At 36.5% G+C, this 16,344-nt stretch overlaps 2 protein-coding genes across 2 annotated transcripts; both read left to right on the top strand.

Annotated features, from left to right (window-relative positions):
• LOC109723184 lies at positions 318–10,227 on the top strand. Its single transcript, XM_020251462.1, has 4 exons — positions 318–535; positions 704–817; positions 8,784–8,888; positions 9,709–10,227. Exons 1-4 carry the CDS (start codon positions 442–444, stop codon positions 9,963–9,965), a joined length of 570 nt encoding a protein of 189 aa, XP_020107051.1. The 5' UTR covers positions 318–441; the 3' UTR covers positions 9,966–10,227.
• LOC109722732 (wound-induced basic protein) lies at positions 12,577–15,613 on the top strand. The gene is made up of 2 exons (XM_020250850.1): positions 12,577–12,721; positions 15,313–15,613. Exons 1-2 carry the CDS (start codon positions 12,651–12,653, stop codon positions 15,383–15,385), a joined length of 144 nt encoding a protein of 47 aa, XP_020106439.1. The 5' UTR covers positions 12,577–12,650; the 3' UTR covers positions 15,386–15,613.

The following is a 16,344-nucleotide window of genomic DNA, read 5'->3' as shown; positions in this document are numbered from 1 at the left end:
TGGTGTGTTAAAGAAAAGGTTATTAATATTTTTTTTTGCTAACTAGCTTATAATGCATCAAACTTAGTAATAAATTATAATTTGTTTTAAAAAATTTGCAAGTAAAAGATTGAAAAAATGGTGCTTTTAAATTTCTATGCAGTTTTCAAATATAGATTTATGAATGCTTCGAATTCGGATGAAATATTGATTGCGGGGTCGAAGTGAATATTTTTTGATTTTTTGAAAAAATAAATTATAGATAGTAAAATGTTGAAGAGAAAAAATAAAAAAAAGATATTAATAAGGAGTTTCTGTAATTTAGCCTATATTTTATCCACAGTTGAGAGAAGGTTTTCATAATTTCCTACAGTCGAAGGGGTTTCTATACATTTTTCACCTACAATTTACGAGTGCTCCCTTCCCTGCGCTCTCCTCTCCGAGCCGGCGCGGTCGCATCGCATGTCTCCGGCCGACACGATCGCCGGCGGAAAGCCGCCGCCGCCGCCGTCGGAAGTTTGGAAGGAGCGCATCATCGTCCCCACCGTCCTCGCCGGTCTCTAGAACTCTCTAGAACTCTCCAGAACTCTCTAGAACTCTCTAGAACGCTCTAACTGTCTCCTGTCTTGAGATTCAAACAAATTCCCCTCCCCCTTTGTTCTTAGATTCAAGAATCTCATGTTGTTATGTTCAAATTTTGTTTTTTTTCCCTTTTTATTTTTAGGGATCATTGGGGGAGGATACGGCTTGCTGTCGAAGCATCGAAAGGCGATGGGCCCAGCGAGCGCGGCCACAACATACGCTGCCAACCTCGCCGTCATTGCCGTGTGCTATTCGGGTAAGTAGTGCTCCTCTGGATTAACCACTATAAATGAGAGGTGTTTGATATTTTCTTGTGCCATTTTTTGTGTAATTTATTGCAAGTGCATGATATGACTTCCGTTTGGGATTGCGGGTAGAATGCTTTGTATTCAGTATTCAGTGAAAGAGATATTATCATGGGAACAAAAATTCACTTTGTTTTCTTTAGTGATTGTAAGAGCGGAAAATGGATAAGTATATCTCTGTAGTGTATGCTTCCATTGCCACTCCATTTGGCTCAAAGCATTATGCGGTTCTCGCGCACATTGTTGTAGTTTAGTCCAAAATGTAGATTTGGGGTGGCACTTCTTTTTCGATTGAAAGTTTGAGTGGAGATAGAGAATTTTATGCTCTATTGAGTTTTTATAGATTTTTTTTTTAATCTTCTTATTAATCTTTTACTTTTGGTTTACTGTTCAATTTTTGGTAGTAAACTTATAGAATTGATACATTGTTGTCTTCTTTTTATGACTTGCGCTTCTTTGATCGATAAATTCAACTATTGTTTATAAGAACATCCACTTCATTTTTTCCTCCCTTTCTACTTCCTAGTTTGCTAGGAAGCTAATTAAAGTATAGGAAAAGTTTGAGGAAATATATGGCTTAGGGTAGTGATGAAGGTGTTGGGAACCGGATGGATCGTCCATCATGCGCTACCAACAACGATGCACGAAAAATAGAGAAAATCGACTAAACGGTAAAAGAAATAAATGCAGAAAGAAGAAATCAAGATTTACGTTGTTCCGCAATTGCCTATGTCCACGGGGAGAGCGAGAGAGATATATTCCACTATATAAAGAAATAGAAGTACAAGCTTAGCTTACACCATATGTTTTCTCCAGATAAAAAAAACCAAGAGCCTTATGGTGAATCCCACTTTTCTCTTATTCCAACGAAAACTCCAAGAAAATACCGAAAAAGTTTTTTGTAAAACCAAGAAGACCAAATTAGAGAAGTATAGAAAACTCTGACCAAAATCCTTTATGCCGTTGCTTTAAAGAATCCGAACCGCTCAGGCAATTTGGTTGAGAACCGCCGCTCCGCCGCCAACTTTAATCCGTCGTTGCATGCGGAAGCTGTGCACCTTCTATTGATGCACTACCGTACGGCTTCAAGAACCGGCCACCTTTTCTTCTTAATTAATTAGTCTCTCTTCTACTGTCATACGGGCACCCGGACACCGTGAATTAATTAGCCGACAACGCTAATTAATTTTCCCACACTACGCCATCCGTACGGTCACATCCATGGATACATATACATATACATATATATATATATATATATATATATATATATATATATATATATAATTCTAACTCCTTATCCTACTCCAATTCATAATTAACATGAATTAAGCTTATGCATGAAAAAATCGGATCCGAGTCCAACTTAATTTGAATCCACCAATAAGAATTCTCTTGAGATCCTGTCTATTATTCCATAGACCAGGTGCATAGACCAAATCAATAAAAAAGAAAGCATAATCTCTAACATTCTACACCTTAACTTCTTTTTTTACTTCATTACTCTCTCATCTTATTGTCCCCTCTCCCTGAGGTATCTCAACACTAATAGTCATGTAGGTTAGCGAAGTCTAGAGAATGCCTAGACTTCTCTGCTGTTACCGGCTTACCGATCAGTTTGTACAGATTCCCCTCCTTCTCTCCCTTCAGGACTACCATAGCACTCTTTTTCACCTTGACGACTTCACCTGAAATGCTAATAGAACAGCCAATAGAGTCAAGAGTAGGAAGCGATATCAAATTCAATCTAAGATCCGGAATGTGTCTCATATCCGTCATTGTTCTCACCACACCATCAAACATCTTTATTTTTACTGTTCCGATACCGACCATCTTGCAGCTAGTGCGATTGCCCATCATAACACTACCGCTTTCACAAGACTTATAGGTATCAAATAAAGACCTGTTCGGAGTCATCTGATAAGAACAACCCGAATCCAATATCCAGGCATTGAGAGATTCAGAATCTGTTGTAACCGTGAAAACATCCTGACTAGTGTCGCTAGCTACGCTCACCGTATTTGCAGAGGAATTTAGTTTTCGCAGCCAAACCTTCTTTTTCTCGCGGTTTCTTTTCACGTGACCCTCTTTCTTACAGAAGTAACACTTCACCTTTTTCGATTTTGACTTGGAACGAGATCTTCCTTTACCTGCATCACGTTCGCTTGATCGTCCCCTTCCTCCACTTGTATCATTAACGACCAAACCTGCACTGCTTTCTTCGGTACTTGCTTGCAACCTGATCTCCTTAGATAGAAGGGTAGATGTAACATCTTCCATCTTTAGAGTTTGCTTCCCGTACAGTATGATGGTCACCAAGTGATTGTAGGACGACGGAAGTGATGTAAGAAAAATCAATGCCTTATCGTCCTCGTCAACTTTGACATTAATACTGAGCAAATCTGCAATAATTTTATTAAAGGTGTTCAAGTGTTCCGTTATTGCCGTACCTTCCTTCATGCGTAGCCCATATAATTTTTGTTTTAGGTACAGCATGTTCGAGAGGCTTTTTGTTATGTACAACTTCTCTAGCTTTTCCACATGTCGACTGTAGTTTTTTCATCCATGACGTTGTACATCACCTCATCTGCCAGGCACAATATAATTGAATTAACCGCCCGCATATCAATCTCCTCCCAATCTTCGTCGCTCATCGATGCCGGCTTTTTCGATTTTCCGAGCAACGCTTTATGAAGGTCGTGTTGAACCAGAAGAGTTTTCACTCTTCTCTGCTAGAGACCGAAGTTTCCTTTACCGTCAAATTTCTCCACCTCAAACTTAGAAGACGAGACATTCGACATCCCTGACGTAGCGCGAACCTTATGCTCTGATACCACTTGTTAGGAACCGGATGGATCGTTCGTCATGCGCTACCAACAAAGATACACGAAAAATAGAGAAAATCGACCGAACGGTAAAAGAAATAAATGCAGAAAGAAGAAATCAAGATTTATGTGGTTCCGCAATTGCTTACGTCCACGGGGAGAGTGAGAGGAATGTATTCCACTATATGAAGAAATAGAAGTACAAGCTTACACCTTATGTTTTCTCTAGATAAAAAAAAAAAAACCAAGAGCCTTATGGTGAATCCCACCTTTCTCTTGTTTCAACGAAAACTCTAAGAAAATACCGAAAAAGCTTTTCGTAAAACCAAGAAGACCAAATTAGAGAAGTGTAGAAAACTCTGACCAAAATCCTTTATGCCGTTGCTTCGAAGAATCCGAACTGCTCAGGCAATTTGGTCGAGAACCGCCGCTCCGCCGCCAACTTCAATCCGTCGTTGCATGCAGAAGCCGTGCACCTTCTATTGATGCACTACTGTACGGCTTCAAGAACCGGCCACCTTTTCTTCTTAATTAATTAGCCTCTCTACTACCGTCATACGGGCACCCGGACGCCGTGAATTAATTAGCCGACGACGCTAATTAATTTTCCCACACGACGCCATCCTTATGGTCACATCCATATATATATATATATATATATATATATATATATATATATATATATATATATATAGTCCGGCTGGGATACTATCGATAGCACCAATGGTTTGGTACTATCAAGTTTTCCACCGTTAGATTTAACCTCTTGATTATTTTTACCCGTTAGATTATACTATTCAACCAACCACCTACTCAACCCTAGGGGGCCCACATCATCCCAATCGCACATTTCTAAATCCAAGGGCTAAAAAACTAATAGCACCAATAGCTTGGTGCTATTGATAGTATTCCAACCTAGTTCATATATATATATATATATATATATATATATATATATATATATATATATATATATATATATATATAATTCTAACTCCTTATCCTACTCCAATTCATAATTAACATGAATTAAGCTTATGCATGAAAAAATCGGATCCGAGTCCAACTTAATTTGAATTCACCAATAAGAATCCTCTTGAGATCCCGTCTATTATTGCATAGACCCGGTGCATAGACCAAACCAATAAAAAAGGAGGCATAATCTCTAACAGAAAAGGGGGATGGGAAGGACAACATTACACGTTGCCTCCGCTATAGTGACATTACTTATACATAGATCTATCTTCTTCTTTTTTTTTTCAATACTTTACTTCAAGAGTCAAGACCTTTGGATTAGTTACGAATACCGATGCATGGTGGATCAATCCAAAGAGGGAACATGGACAGGGCGCATGCATTTCCCATCCTGTTGTATGTTTACCTCCCCCCCCCACCTACCCACCCACCCACAAAAAAAAGGAAATAGATTATAGAGATAGAGTTGTGTTCTCTAATTCAAAACCTTATGAGGCAGAGGGATTGTACCTAGCTCCTACAATAGTGAAAGCGGATCGTCCCCTTCCTGCATCTGTTTCATCTGTTTCCTCCTGCTGAAGGTAGGAATGATTCTCCTTTCCTTCCTGCGTGCTCTCTCTCTCTCTCTCTCTCTCAAGACAAACACTGAGTGCTCATATTTAAGGAAGCCCTCTTGTCTCCTTCTCGTCCTTCTTCGACTGTGATCCTTCCTCCTTTTTTGACCTATTAACCTAAGTCCTACTAGCTAGAATGGCTCTAGGAATCAATAATATTATGTCCGGCTTATTTCCTTGTACCGTATATGGAAATGCTTGAGGAGCGAACCAATAGATTGGCTTTTGTTTTTCACTTATTAATTTACTATATACCACTATGTTATAAGATTAGACTACATTTCATCATTAGTCTAACAAACTAGTGTGGAAAAATATTATGCACCACTCAGTACAACACGGGAACGAAGGAGGTCAATTAATAGAAAAGACAACGGAATATGTTTTAAGTTGCATAGTCGTAAGTACAACAATGTCATGAAAAGTATGAACTAGTGAAGAAAATGAATCCTAGGGAAGGATAAATGATACTAGGTTTGAGACTTTTCAATTTAGAGCCTCTTTGGATGCTTGACTACGTTATCTGGCATTTTTTCTTGTTTCTCAAAGGGTACTCATTAGTTGATTTATTAGGGGCATGAGTAGAGGCCCTTAATATTGAACTTTAGAATTAACTAGGCTTCAAAGAAGGAGAAAAATGATATTTGCAAGTTGGCGAATAACCATTAGGGGAATGACATTAGTGCTTGAAAAGGTGAAGTATTTTGAGGGTAATAATCATTCGGCCTTCTGAGAAAGGCATTATGATAATTAATGAAGGGAGAATGAACAGGAGGCGGCTTTTTCAGGTGGCAATGAGAGTTTTATTAAGTATATTAAGATCTTCAGGTGTAAAGGTTACTGTAATGCAAATAAAGTATTAACAACCACTAAACTTACGATGTCCCTGTCATTGTACGGACGTTCTTGTTTTGGTCAACTCTGGATCTTTTAAACCAATAAAATAGCTGCTGAAAGGAGATAAAATATCTTTGTTTTGATTAGTAGAGTAACAAACAGATTTCATTATCCATGTAATGGAAGTTTTGGAGTTATTGAGCATAAGTTAAAAGTGTTTAGAACAAATTTAGAAAATCAGTCTGGTTTCATACCTTGAAGATCCATAATGGTAGTTGTACATTTACTTGAGAGAAGAGCAGGGAACCAAACAACAGCCCATCCTTAGCATGGTGCCCCAGTTGTCATGTTTGTCTTTGTGTATCTGAATGTCTGAACTCCTCATGAACTGCCTTCTTTGAGGCATGATCAGGGGCAAGATTTCACTCTTCAATGGTATGGTACCAGCACAGCCCCTTTCTCTCTATGGAGTACATTGACTTTTGCACGATTTTCATTGATTTGGAAAATGGTGAAGAATAGACTAAAAAGGTCTTAAACATAATTCTCACTGATTAGAAATGGGCGTTAAAATTCAACAAATGCAGAAATTGTAAAAAGGTTGTGGAATCACTGGTTCCCAGCACATCTGCTGATAGATGGTCTGCCTTTACTTTCACATAGGTAGGTTACTTTATTAATGAACAACCAAAACATCCTAGCCTATCCAACAGCTTAAGACTACTACACTTTTTGACATATGCTTATGGTTTCATCCATCTTGGAATGTGACCCAATAGACCCTGTACATTCTAATCAGTTCAACTAATCATCATATTTGGATCTTGAAAGTCAAATTTGAAATTCTGTTAAATTTGCATTCCTTTTTCAAGTTCTGAATCTGACATAGTTAATCGACAACAAAACTTATGGGATGAAGGAATGTATAGGCATAAATGGGCTGCAGTAGAGTTGGATCCGTTTAATATGCAAATTCAAATCTAATAAGCTATTGAATATTCAACCTGGGCATATATCCTATGCAAACTGAAGATAGTGGATCAGGTTTTTAGGTTATGACTAGGTTGGATAAGACACTTGGATTTGCATTGGTATTTAAAATCCAAATTTGATAAGCATTTTTGGTATGAATTTCTGATCAAACACTACTATGTGTTGACGTGGATTATTGGCAGGTTGTTGGGGTGCTATTGTACATGTTGATTGAAATGATTTTCCCCCAACCTTCTAAGTGGTCGGGTTCTAGTCAATTTTTTGCTGAATCCAACATTCAAATCCAATTTGTTGCTGGGTACTCATTCAGGTTTAAATGCAAATCTGAAATTCTTAACCTATTTGTACGAACAGATATCGAGTAGATGAACTATATCGAATCCGAATCTACATACAAATATAAGTTTGATGGGTTTCTTGATTTGATTCTCAAAATACAGATGTGTGTAATCTGTGTTAGATTTGTACTGATTTGGTGGGTTATTGGTATTTATACCCTCCTGTATGGATAAGTGGTCTTGAGTTTCAAGTAGATGAATATTGGTACCGAAACAGATTGTCTAAGCACTAGCACTTACTGCTCTGTGTTAGATGGTGTACTGGATAGAGATGCAAGTGTACCTTAGAGTCCTCCCTCTTCTGGGCAAGATTCTTTATCAAACTTAGGCTTAGTTTGGGAATGCATTCTCCAAATGGAACTGCTTCAATGCTTTAACGTATTGGAACTCCACACCTCTGATGCTGGAAAATGGCTGAAAAGAGAAGCATCTTGGGGTATACTTCTCCAGTGAAGGTTCCCACTGCACTTCCCTAGCATCAAAGGATCGGAGCTTTGAAGTTCTTTAAGTTTTTTAGAGCTTTAGAGCATAAAAGTGGCTGTATTTTGAGAATCACAATCTCAAAGTAGGCTTAAGCACTATCATGTCTTTTGTCACTACTGCATTCATGGAAAAGAAAGTTGCAATCAGAGGTCAAAATGATGTAAAAAGATTTAGCGTAATAAAGAACTAAATTTTAAATTGGAAGTAGCAATGTAGGAAGGCTGTTGCTCCTGTGTCGATGATGCAGAATTGGCTAAGGAGCAACTACCTTTATATGCGGTCATGGTGTGTGTGATGCTAATTATTCAACCAATTCGGTACATCTAAGCGATCGATGTGTGCCCGCTAATCTTAAACTTTTCATCTGAATGTTGCTTTTGCTTGATGGCAATGATAAATAATTTTTCATATGGATCCTCTCTTGGATTAAGAGAATTATCTGGAGGAACAACAGTGAGTCTAATTTTATGAAAAAAAAAGATCTTTGTTTTTTTTTTCACTATAACAGAAATTCTATAGCATAATTGTTGACGTCTAGCTTACACCCTAATTGAAGTAAATGAAAATGCTAGTAAATTCATTCCATCTGGTTAACTTTCCTTCTCTCTCTACTAATTGATTGTGATATTTTTTTCATAATGCTAACTACATTCAGTGATGTGAACTTAACAAAACTCTGATAATTTTGAAACAAGGTTTGGGTTGGTAAAGTAACACTTGTTTCTTCTTACATTACATTGATTAATGAACTCTGAAACAAGGTGTTGCCTGTTGAGTTGATTATGTTATTAATAGACAACCCTAATATATATATGGAACTCCTATGCAACAAATGTGATTCTTCCCACTTAGGGGCACGTGAACTTGCAAGGGATGCCCGAGCTTCAGAACCTGGTGACTTCATGAATTCCGTGGTTGGAGGATTTGCAAGCGGAGCTCTTCTGGGGAGAGTTCAAGGTTAGACCTATATTATTACCTGTACTAAATTATGTTTTCTGCTCTATTTCTATGTGTTTACTAGAAGATTAGTTATCTTTCCTTGGAACTCTAAATTGCTGGCATGTCTAACAAAAGAAATTATTTCTATCAGCACAAGAGAACTTAACATGGAGCAAGCTAAAGTATATTGATTTTAGTTACTGATAAATGCAAAGTTGTTATTCATACGGAAACAAATGATACAAATGGGATTAAATTTATCTTTGCATACGGAAAAAAAGAGTTCATGCCTGAACTTCTAAATGTCACGTGACTGTTGTGTGCTTACAGATGTAACGAAAACAAAGGGAATAGGAGGGTTGGCGGCTGATTGAAATGGGCATATTGTTTGGGTAGTTAATGTTAACTGTTTTAATATTAAGTTGGCAATTTGTAAATGTGTGATTGTACAGAATGGCGCATTATCTCTTGATTTTATTTACGTGGCGCATTTGGTTTGGGGATAAGATTCTATGGGAGAACTTTTGGTTATTTCGTTAGTTCAGGATTAATGAGAATATAGTTGAATTGTTTTTGGTTTTAGACTCTGCTAATAAACATAATGATTTCAAGGAAGCTGTAATTTAAAAGAATGGAGAATGATTACAGAGAGGGATAGCATAGTTTCAAAGATTGCTTAGAATATTGAAGCACTAAGATCAGTGTTATCCTAGAATATTCCCATTAATATAGAACAACTCTTAGTATGCTTTTTCTACCTTTTGCCGCATTCGGTGTTTACCCTGTTTCTTCAGCATTAGTGCAATTGTGTACTTCAACTGGATGCGATGCCTTGCAGGTGGACAATTGGGCGCAGTTCGTTATGCAATCATCTTTGCAGCTGCGGGGACTGCGGTGGACTTCGCCGCAATGCAGATAAGCCCTTACTTGCAGAGCTTTAGAGGGTCTCTCGCAGGAGATAAAAGCTGGTGGAAATTGCCGGAGTGGTCGCCAATCCAAGTGCTGGACGAGGAAGCTCTCGCTGCGAAAAGAGCTCGCGAACAGCAGCTCTATGCTCAGAGAACTTTCGGCAAAATGAACAAAGAAGACTGCTAACATCGAGTACCTTAATGCGCTTTTTCTCTTTTCTTGAGTTATTTATTGAACATGGTAAGTTTGTACCCTGTAATTTTGTTTGTAGAGCTGGGATTTTGGTTCTTCTTGATTTTTCTTTCTGATATGACTAGGGGAGGAAATATCCAGTGTGATAAGCTGAACAATGTTAGAATTGATTGGAATAAGGTTTGTCTTATAGTATACAGCTACAATCTGTTGTTCTATATCAATTTATGAAAGACCATGCAACCTCTATCACTCACTCATCATTGAAATGGTGACTTACTGCAACAAGGAAAATAATGTATATATATCTGACATCTTCACTCTCTTCTGTTTACTTCATCTTCTCACTGCATATGATCATAAGAGATGGTATCTGTGTTGCACTGGAGATTAAGATAACTTAGGTACATAAAGGGAGTCAACTACCATATCACTCTTCTCATCTTTCAGACAAAAAAAATATCCCTAACACCTTTAGTAAGAGTATTTAGAAGCTATGTGATTACATACCACTAATAATCTTGGCTCCTCTCATATAGCATATAATAACATTTGTTAGTTTAAATTTGGAGAGGACCAAATCAGTAGTAGTAAGATGCCCAGAGTCTTATCTTTATGCTGAGATTAGGTTGTGTAATTGGAAGAAGCTCGAGATCAAAATTCTGGTTCAGAAAAAGTAAAGGTGACAGTGAGCTTGATTTTCATTAGAAATTTAGAATTAAGGAATGAATACCAATCTATACAACTTCAACGCTATAAAATCTGCAACATCAAAACATGTAAATTAAATTAACCCCAAAAAGATAATAAAATAAAATAAAAAAGATAAAAATTTAAAAGAAATGGTATTATTTTGGGAAAACTTCAAAAACCCCCCCTGTGGTTTCATGCATTCTCACTTTAGTACCCTGTGGTTTAAAACGTATCAATTTACCCTCCTGTGGTTTCGTTTTTATCTTTTCAGAAGCTTTTTCGTTAATATTTCGTTAAATTATATACAAAAAACTTCAGATAACCATCTATGTTTATCGAATATTCACTTTAGTATCCTTTAATTTTAATTTTGTCACTGATTTAAGAAAAAAAAAATAATAAAATTGATAACAAAAAGAGGAAAAATGAAACCACAGGGGGGCAAATTGATACGTTTTAAACCACAGGGTATGAAAGTGAGAATGCATGAAACCACAGGGGGGGTTTTTGAAGTTTTCCCTATTATTTTTTTTTTCTTTTTTGTTATCTTTTACCACAAAAAGATAAGGTATTATTTGTATTAAAAGAAATGGTGCGTGTACACTTAAAAAAAAAGGTGTACATATGAACACTCCATCATCTTAAAAATTATATATTTTTAAAAATTTTTAGTATCTTTTTTCAAAAAAATAAAATAAAATAAAGATTAAATCTTAGCCCTTAAATAAAACAGTGCAGGATGCTCCCATCTAATATTCGAATTCAAATCATAAAAATTAGATGGGAGCCATTTGCATTATGACAATCCCACCAAATCAATTAAAAATTGTACCAAATAATAAAATAAAATAAAAAAAGCTAAAAGTCTTCGGATTCAATAGCCAACAACAACTAATGATACCAAATAATAAATTAGAACAAAAAGACCTGGAAGGTATATTTGCCATTTTTTCATAGAATTTTTGTATGAAATAGTATATGAGAGAATAATGAATTAATTGCAATCTTTACAATTATTAAGGTATTTACCCTAGCAATAAAAAAATAAGGAAACAAGGCAATTTTGTTTTCAATTTTTTTGAAAAAATTGTTATATATCAATTAACCCAGATGCACTCAAGCTAATCAATAATGACAATAAATTATAAAAAAAAGCCTACAGATTTCAAATTATACAGAATTAGTGTAATAAAAAAGCTAATGATACCGGACGTAGCCTATTAAAAGACTTAGGATTGAGAATGAGTGTTTATTTGGGACCTATTTGTTTATTTGTTATTGATTTTCAGATTAAAATTGACTTTTAGTTGATGTGAAGGCGAGGTGAAATTATTTTCGCATTGTTGTTTGTTTGATAAAAAGTTGACGACTTTGAATTACTGGTTATTCTTTTTTTTTGTTTATTTTTTACAGTAGCATATATTAAAGTGGAAAAAAAAACTTGATTTTCAGTATTTTTTTTTATCTCAATTAACTTTGCCAACACTAAAAACGAAGTCAATTATGACATTTTGAATAAGTGAAACTAAAAGCTACTTTAATTTGTGATAGAAAAAAAATTTATTTTATTTTTTTATTTTTTGTAAAACAAGCATGTCTGAATGAATACCATTACCTTCCTAAAAAAAAATTATAATAAAATTCTCATCTCGGCACCGACCATTTCTATCGCAAGTTTTAAGTTTGAATCATAATTAATTCACATTTCTAGTAAAATTTATTTATAAAAAAAATAAACAAAATAGCTAGCATGTTAAAAAAAAAAAAAAAATCCCACCTCGGCATGGTCTGATTGGACCGGCTCCGACGACTGTTCAGAAAGCCGGACCGGCTTCTTTGGGCCGACCTAGTTGGGCCGGCCGAGTCGGCGCTGGCTCTTCCCTCTCCTCGCTATATATACCCCACATTTAGGGCTTTTCCGATCCTTCTCAACGACACCTATTTCTCGTGGAAAAGGAAAACCCTAGCGACAGCAACGCCACCGCCATGATCTACGACGTGAACTCCCCCCTCTTCCGCTCCTTCCTCAGCCAAAAGGGTGGCGCCTCCGATAAGAGGTAACAGTAATCCCCTCCTCCTTTTCTGCGTCTCCCTCTTTGCCCGAACCCTAGAGATTCGCTAATTTTTCCTGTCACGATCGATTAGAGAAGCTTATTCCCCTTCAGCGAATCGATTTGTTTCATATATTTGAGAATAATCGCCACGTTTCGTTCTTGGGGATCGAAATTTGTGGCCTTTTCATGCGGATTCTTGGATGTTTGCGATACGCTGTCATAGAGATGTTAGTAGGCGTTATAGGATTAGGGTCTATTCAATTTGTTTAATCTTGTGAAAAGTAATGGGAAAATCTGATTCGTGCTATTTTTCTGCTAGTGAGAATAACAAAGTTCCGTTTTTTGTTTCATTCTCTTCTGGATTGTGTAAGCAATGCTTGGGATTTTCTTATTTCACTGATGATTTCGCAATATGATTGGAATTTGTAAGTTGGACTAAAAGAGACCTAATTTTGCTCTGTTGTGCGATTCAGTCACTTTAGACATTTTATGTTCAGTGCATTGATTCCATTGATTAATTAACCACACTTTTCTTACCAAAAAATAAGTTTTTGCTCCTAAGATATCTCTCAGTTTTCGTTTTCTTGTTTCTGTATAAGAAAATTTGAATTCCTGTATTTTCCTGGTGTACATAATAAATTCTCTCAATGATGAGATTTAAGTATTACTGAAATACTTAAAAGGAAATAGAGCATGAAATCTGTTCATTTTTAGCTTTAAAATCTGTTGTGCCTTTTGGCATATTTGACATATTGGGAAAAACCATTTCAAAGGAAGTTGAAATATATAAGGATTAGGAATAGTAAAATGCAATTCAGAGAGGTGATGCAGTCTAAACCCGTACCTAGATTAATTTTTAGTCCGTAGTAACATCTGATTAGTGCTCTCTGTTTCCCACCTTTTTCTACTTTGTAGCATTTGATTGCCCGGATCTACATCAAAAAGTGCATAAGGAAAAAAAGCTCTATAAGGGCACACCTTATAGAAGATTGGATAAGGGGACCTGATCGTATTCATGATTCATCTGCTTTGTCCTTCCAATCCAAACCGTCAAACCAACTTTCCTGAAAATCATGAAAAATGCAACTTTGTCTATGATGACTTGGCTTGGACTGAAGGACAGGGTGGATGATGCTCTTCTCTTATCTCCTGTTCCCAAATACCCACGTTTGGTAAACACTTGGAACGAAACTAGAGAGCACAGCAGTCTTCAGATGCTCTCCTCTCGATCTTTAGATAAACTAGAAACTCATAGTCTGTGGGTCCACCAATCTGATGATTAAAAGAAATTAGAGCTAAGAAAGAAGTTCCTTTGGTGAAGCCCTGTGCATTTGACGTACTTTAGCCGTACAAGGTCATTTAATTGAAGCTAATTTTCTTTTCTGATTAGACCAACAAAAAGGCCCTACAAATTGCATAAGGTAGTTATTGTATTGAGTTCAATTTTAATTTGATACTAGTCAAGAGACACAATGATACCTAGGTTAGAGCCTTGAGTATATTTCTTGAAGCGATCAATCGCATGTGTTTTTGAAGGTATAGGTGCTTTTGTTGGCTTGCATAGTCATAAGATATTGTGATTGATTGGTCCCTTTAAATTCGTTTATCACAAGAGTGAGTGGCATAAATAAGGGAGAGAGAAATGTCAAGCTATTAATTTCTGTTGCTTAGTCATTGAAACAAAATTAGTTTTTCTTTCAGATTTTCTTTTAATCCAATAGACCAACCGGTGCTTCTTTCCACTGGTGTGGAGTTTAAATTTGGACATTTTTCATCCATGAGGAATGTATGATATGAGTTGCTTTGCTGCCAGGAAAATTCTTGAAATGCAGGAAGAATTTGAATATTAAAATTCATTTGGCCCCCAGCCCTATTTTCCCCTGTTTTCTTATTCTATATATCTGTTATCTGTCTGTTCTCTTTTTCTCTTGACCATAAAAATGACTGCAGCAGTTTCCTTTACTATGAGGAGAACTTGCTTCAGAAAAAGTGATTTTTCTCAAGCTTTTCTTGCATTTGGTGAAATTATTGTCTTTTCTACCCATTGTTTGCTGGGAAAACATATTAGTTAAAAAAGAAAACAGTTCATTGTAGATCTCTGTGAATTAATTTACAACGGATCCATGGTTTCATCAGTGCAAAGAAATTGCATAAATCTTCACCGGAACATTGAGTTGATTTCCTTTTCGTTTATTGAAGTGATTAGACCACCAAGGTTTGATCCAAAATTAATATGTGCCCTTTACTCCTTCCTGTGATGCTCAAGTGGCTGAAACTTGATCTATAGAAACTTCGGTTGGTGTTCTTGAGCATAGCTAAGCTTGTGATATTTTATATTGTACTTATATATTCGTCTGAGTGATGAATCCATCACATAAGTTGTTTTTGTTGTTTGCCTTTTTAGACAACTAAGTTAATTCGGTTAGTTAGTCGTGGCTCTTCATGGTACTCCGACTTTCAGTCCTTTTATGAGTGAGCCGGCGCCCCATTAGAACGATGTTTTATATATTTTGGCCCTTAGATGTATTTCCATTTTGATTGTTGTCTTGCCGCTCTAATGGGAAACTTCTATCGTCCTTGTTTGCTTGCAATAGGAAATCGGAGGATCAAAAGCCGAAGGAGCAGAGGCCCAAGGCCAGTGAGAACAAGCCTGTGATGACTGAATGATCAACTACGTGTGAGCATGTAAGAGCCTAGATGATAACAAATAGTTATACCCGTGTCAGAGCCTCATCTTTGCCCTTTAAACTAAATTCCTCTAAACTGGTGCAGATTTTGTTGGTTTCAAGGATATTATTATGTTTGAACTGTCGATGTATTTTTAGTCTCTAATATCAGTATTTTGCGGCCCACTGTAAGTCTGCTTTGAAATTTGCCTTCTGTGTGTCTAGTCAACAGTTTTATTGCATTGCTTTTGTGCTTTTATTGGATTCGGTCGCATCATGCACGTAATATTTCCGGCTTTGCACTTGCATGATCTAGTTGTGACCGAATATGAAGTGTAGTTATACCCGGAATCTACGTGAAAACGTACTCAAACGTGGTTTGGACTCGCAAAGCCGATATAAGTGAACTAATGCCACTGTAGCCTCATTTGCTCGGATTAGGAAAGATAAAGTAGTTTTATATTAGTTAGAGTTTGGCTACTGTATCATCAAGTGTGAGTATTTTGAGCTAGTGCTATTAATAGTATAGTAGCCTAATATGTGAGCTTTTTTTGCAAATAGCCCCTGAGCAATTTTTATTTTAAAAATAGCTCTATCAAAATTAAAATTGCAAAAATGGCCCTGTCCCTGCCACGCAGGCGCCACGTCAACGCCACGCAGGCAGGGCTGAGGCCAGGGTATTAAGTTGAACACGGTGAATCATTCACCGTGTCTAAACACGGTGAATGGTTCACCGTGTTTCTTACGTATTTTTTGTATATTGAAAAGTGGAATAAGGAGTAGGGATGTCAATAGGTATGGATACTCGAAATATTATCCGAATCCAAACCGGAATAAATTATATNCTTTAGATCTTCATCCAACGGCCCGCTGGGTTGGATGAAGATTTAAGGAATAAAAATTATTAAATATTTTATATATTGTATAAATAAACAAAAATAAATTACGTATATATATAAT

Source organism: Ananas comosus, linkage group 17, assembly GCF_001540865.1.
Source record: "Ananas comosus cultivar F153 linkage group 17, ASM154086v1, whole genome shotgun sequence".
Classification (NCBI taxonomy): domain Eukaryota; kingdom Viridiplantae; phylum Streptophyta; class Magnoliopsida; order Poales; family Bromeliaceae; genus Ananas; species Ananas comosus.
The sequence above is the reverse complement of the archived record's forward strand: the minus strand, read 5'-3'. Positions and strand labels throughout refer to the sequence as shown.

Coding starts and splice junctions, on each gene's coding strand:
- LOC109723184 (XM_020251462.1), top strand. CDS start 442: ATGTCTCCGGCCGACACGATCGCCGGCGGAAAGCCGCCGCCGCCGCCG. Junction 536..703: donor CGTCCCCACCGTCCTCGCCG/GTCTCTAGAACT, acceptor TTTTATTTTTAG/GGATCATTGGGGGAGGATAC. Junction 8,889..9,708: donor TCTTCTGGGGAGAGTTCAAG/GTTAGACCTATA, acceptor GATGCCTTGCAG/GTGGACAATTGGGCGCAGTT.
- LOC109722732 (XM_020250850.1), top strand. CDS start 12,651: ATGATCTACGACGTGAACTCCCCCCTCTTCCGCTCCTTCCTCAGCCAA. Junction 12,722..15,312: donor GGTGGCGCCTCCGATAAGAG/GTAACAGTAATC, acceptor TGCTTGCAATAG/GAAATCGGAGGATCAAAAGC.